This window comes from Gasterosteus aculeatus, chromosome 20 (assembly GCF_964276395.1).
Source record: "Gasterosteus aculeatus chromosome 20, fGasAcu3.hap1.1, whole genome shotgun sequence".
NCBI classification, from domain to species: Eukaryota; Metazoa; Chordata; class Actinopteri; order Perciformes; family Gasterosteidae; genus Gasterosteus; species Gasterosteus aculeatus.
In genome coordinates this window covers 13759080-13763585 of record NC_135707.1, presented here as the reverse complement: position 1 = coordinate 13763585, position 4506 = coordinate 13759080, and the positions used below count along the sequence as shown (strand labels likewise).

Genomic DNA, 4506 nt, shown 5'->3' with positions numbered 1-4506 from the left:
GACTTTTCACAATAAGAGACTTATTTACCTCGAGCAGACTAGTCTGAACACGAAGGACGCACAAAAAAATTAATTGTACACCACCGACACATTGGATACTACGTAACACGGCTGTGAGACAAATAATTTAACAATATTTTTATTCTATGATGTCATGAGTGTAAAATGAATTATGCAACGTGCATAATTAAATTAAATTAAATGCATTGGGCTGTCTAAAACTTCCTTAACGCCTGTCGTATTTTGCTGTTCTCTCTGTCTAACCTCTATGTTCAGTTCACCTTCGTCAGCAATTCTCACGTCAGTCATCCTCATTGGCATTCACTGCGCGCCAGCTGGAGAGCGGTGGCCCGAATGGAGATACAGAAACACAGTCGACACAACTACGTTTCAGGGCAGAAACTGTAGTGATTCACTTCGAAGTTAACAGACTTGGAAGTCGTTTTTTCTTGAAATATTATTAGTAATATATATTGCAAACATCATCACGGTCATCACCTTTGCGGTTAGTTTACACAAGCGTTTTAGATAACAGCACACCTTAGTCATGATGTAGGCATTCGTTCATATCTCATGTAAATTCTATGATGAGAATTCAAATATTTTCTCCCAGCGTGCTTTGTGCTTTCGTGCTCATGCAACATCTCCGTGCAAAGCTGATGTATGATTCTCCACCACAAGAGGTCACCTATCGACCACTCTAACCCTTTCCTGCACACCATTCTTCTGCGAATCCTTCTGGTTTGGTGCTCCATATAGGGCTTGTTCATGGAATGTCACAATAAGGTCACATATGAATAACAATAAGAAGAATGCCTGTATAACAACAGTAATCAGTATCAATATCACAACACAGACACCTGAAAGTAGTGCCTGTGTTTTTGCTCCAATATGGAAACTATAACAGAATACATTTAACTAATGTTTGAAGCAGTAAATTTAGCAAAAGTATTTTCTGGAACATATAACTATCTGATTGATAGTTGGATGGTGTTATGAATACTGACCATGTCTAAAGCTACATAATCATTGCTCTAATTGAATTACATATTTGTCCAAAATATCTATTTGTCCCACTATAATCAGTCAGTAACGGTGTTCTAACTACTTTACTACAGACTTTACTTGTACATGAATCTATCTGTTTTTTGTGTTTGCGCCATTAGGATAAAAATAATTTGATGTAAGTGTTAAAGTGCGAAATGCTTGTTTCCACAAGAGTGACTATATCGTGATCTGTGGACTCCTGATAAGGATCTTGAAGTCACACTTGGGGACGCACAGCACATGACTTCTGCATTTCTGATTCATTGCCGCTCGTTAATAGGGGAGCACAGACGCTGAGAGGGTTGGTTCTTCTACATTTACCCACATTCGAGGACGTCGTGACCATAAAGATCCAGACCAAGAAATAAGGAGCCCAGAGGTGCAGCCACTGACTATACCTGATAAGACAAGGCGTCACTGAGATATCAGCATGGCAGGTGATTACATTTTGACTGCTGTACTTGTGTTGCATGATGTAGCCCATATGTAGATCATTGTAATCTTGTTGTTAAGGAAATATTTGTTCATGATCATTTGTAGTACTGGCATCTTAATACACTGCAGTCAGTTGTACATGCATTTTCCATTCAAAAGCAAACATTGTATGAACCTTCCGTTTTTCGTTTTTGTATGTGTTAACATTTGTGATGTTTCCGTTTAGAGGTGTGCTTGAGTTTTAAGAGGTTACATTGATAACATTTCACAAATGTAGTCCATAAGAATGACTGTTGAATACAATATGTATTTGCACAACAAATAACACATTTACTAAGGTAAAAAAAAAGGTATTCACCACTGAAGTAACTTAAAGTCAAAACTTTCGGTCTAAAATTAGACCTAAAGGATTATACGGTAGCTCTGAAGTGCAAAACAGCACGGCAAATAGGAAAAAAACAACGACGAATATGAAACCACAACGGCAAATAAAATAACACAACAACATTAACTTGTTACGGAAAGGGTAGGGCCTATCTAGCAGAGGACGGACCCTTCTGATTGGACAGACGGACTCACTCTCTTCTAACAGGAAATGATACAGGGCTCTCAAGTATCGCGCATTGAGCCTGACAGTCACGCATTTCCGTTCTCTCCGGGTTCTCCGGCTTTCTCCCACAGTCCAAAGACATGCTCTGGGGATCAGGTTAATTGGGGACTTTAAATTGCCCGTAGATGTGTGAGTAGATGTGGTTGTATGTCTCTGTGTAGCCCTGCGATTGGCTGGCGACCAATCCAGGATGTACCCTGTCTATCGCCCAAGGTTGGCTGGGATGGACTCCAGCCCCCCCGCGACCCTGTGTGCAGGATAAGCGGTTTGACAATGGATGGATGGATTTACAGTTCAGTGAACAACCAAATAACTCACTGTGAGCTGCCTTCTTTGGACATTCTGTCTACCTCTAAAAAAAGTGAATACAATTCTACATATTCCATCCTTTACCTCCATTAACATGTTTAACTACAACCTCTCGATTTAATGGAGGCTGGATTGAGTCCATCCTAATGTGAAAGGACTCAATCTAAAAAAAGTTAAGATAAGGTGTTGTGTTTTTTTATCTTTGTCTGCAGATTTTGCAGAAAATGTCAGCGAAGAGTATGATTATTTAGACTATTATGAAGACAACACCAACAAAAACAGTCCTTGCAGCATCACCGCTCTGAGGGATTTTGGCAAGGTCTTTCTGCCCACCTTCTACAGTCTGGTTTTCGTCCTTGGCGTCATAGGTATGAGTGTGTTTGTAAGCGACAAACTTTCTTTACATACACTAAATGATACTCTGGAATACTAAACCATGTGCTCCGCCCCCTCTCAAGGCAATGGTTTAGTGGTGTGCGTCCTGGTGAAGCACCGCCACAAGACCAACTTAACAGACATGTGCCTCTTCAACCTGGCTGTCTCCGACCTCGTCTTTGTCTTCACGTTGCCTTTCTACTCTCACTACTCCGTGGTGGGTGAATGGCCTTTTGGAGACTTCCTCTGCCGCTTCGCCTCTGGCTCACACACCACTGGGTTTTTAAGCAGCATCTTCTTTATGGTTGCCATGACGCTGGACCGCTACATGGTCATCATGCACGCTCACAAGGTGGCACAATATCGCACTTTTAGGGCAGGCATCGCTCTGACCGCCTTTGTTTGGACGATGAGTTTGTGCTTCTCCCTGCCGGCCGTCTTCTTTACGAAGGTGACGAACGAGTCCACCGGAGTTGCCTGCACCTACGAACCAGAAAACGATGCCTGGAGGCTCTATGACATCCTCATGAAGAATGTATTGGGCCTTGGGATTCCACTGTTGGTGATGATAGTTTGCTACTCCAGGATCATCCCCATACTGCTGAACATGAGGAGCACCAAGAAGCACCGCGTTGTCAAGCTGATCATCTCCATAGTGATCGCCTTTTTCATGTTCTGGGCCCCATATAACATTTCCATTCTCTTGGAGTTTCAGAAATTGTCGACTGATTGCAACTCACTCCAAAGTCTTAAGCTGTCGATAATAGTGACCGAGACCATTGCTTATTCTCACTGCTGCCTGAATCCCATCATCTACGCCTTTGTGGGACAGAAGTTTATGAGACGAGTATTGCAGATGTTGAAGAAATGTGGGTCTGGGTTTCTCCCCTCTACAAGAGAAAATAGCTCACACAGGAAAAGCTCAGTTATGTCCAGGTCCTCTGATGCCACCACCAATTTCATCATGTAGGAGGTGGATGGTAGATTATTTTTTATGGACATGGCTTACAGGGTTGACACATTTTGCTCTGCTTAGTGTTGTTATTACTGAGTACAATATTGGCATTGTTCCTACTGTAAGATCTGTTTGGGCTCTTCCATTTTCCACCAACACAGTTTTTAGTCATCAGCATTGTCTAAGCTGAAAACGCTGCATGTATGTGTGTATGTCATCTTTATCTTTTTTTTTTCTTCTATCTTTAGACCGTTGGATTTTTACTTTCATTGTGTTGTGTGTATCATAACTTGTTAAAAGGTTTTTAATGCCCCTCCTTTTCCTGCTTAACAATTGACTGTAAACCATGAACCTTTTGTTTACTATTTTCTCAATTTGGTTTCATGCCTCACATTTTTACCATTTATTAACTTGTTTTTATTATTTCTTGTGTCTTTATTTCGGGAACATAGTTGTCCCAGTTATTTTACTTTAATGTCAGCGTTATTTGCAAACAATCTAAAATTAACTCCTGTTTCAGCTTTATGCTTAATCTTTTCTTGTTTGTTTGTTTTATTTTTTTGGTATAGTAGTTTAGAGTTCCATCTCTAAAGAGTACCCAGTTATGATAATGTTGAATTGTGATTTTTCTTCTCGCACGCAACAAATCTAAAGCACAACACAACTTTTTTTTAATTTAATAAAAAAGTTATGCGCCATAATGACTTGACTGTTCACTGCACGTTGTGTCTTCTATAGGAAAGTACTTCCACTATGTTCATTGTTTGTGTAGTAA

General features: G+C 40.5%; 2 protein-coding genes across 4 annotated transcripts in view; both read left to right on the top strand.

Annotated features, from left to right (window-relative positions):
- Positions 1 to 4435, top strand: part of LOC120811215 (C-C chemokine receptor type 1-like) — a 49228-nt gene extending 44793 nt beyond the window's left edge. The window contains exon 4 of the transcript XR_013453520.1: positions 4032 to 4435. The gene's annotated coding sequence lies outside the window, so the exon portion shown is untranslated. The remainder of the gene's footprint in view (positions 1 to 4031) is intronic.
- LOC120811214 (C-C chemokine receptor type 1-like) overlaps positions 1 to 4435 on the top strand; it is a 33008-nt gene extending 28573 nt beyond the window's left edge. The window contains exons 2-5 of one of the 3 annotated variants that reach the window (XM_078094092.1): positions 1328 to 1484; positions 2306 to 2453; positions 2614 to 2769; positions 2860 to 4435. In XM_078094092.1, coding sequence (XP_077950218.1) covers positions 2366 to 2453; positions 2614 to 2769; positions 2860 to 3746 — 1131 coding nt within the window. In that variant the 5' untranslated portion in view covers positions 1328 to 1484; positions 2306 to 2365 and the 3' untranslated portion in view covers positions 3747 to 4435. Of the gene's footprint in view, positions 1 to 1327; positions 2454 to 2613; positions 2770 to 2859 lie in introns of those variants that run through there. The other 2 variants (XM_078094093.1, XM_078094091.1) reach the window with 2 other exon arrangements.
- Positions 4436 to 4506: the final 71 nt, after the last annotated feature.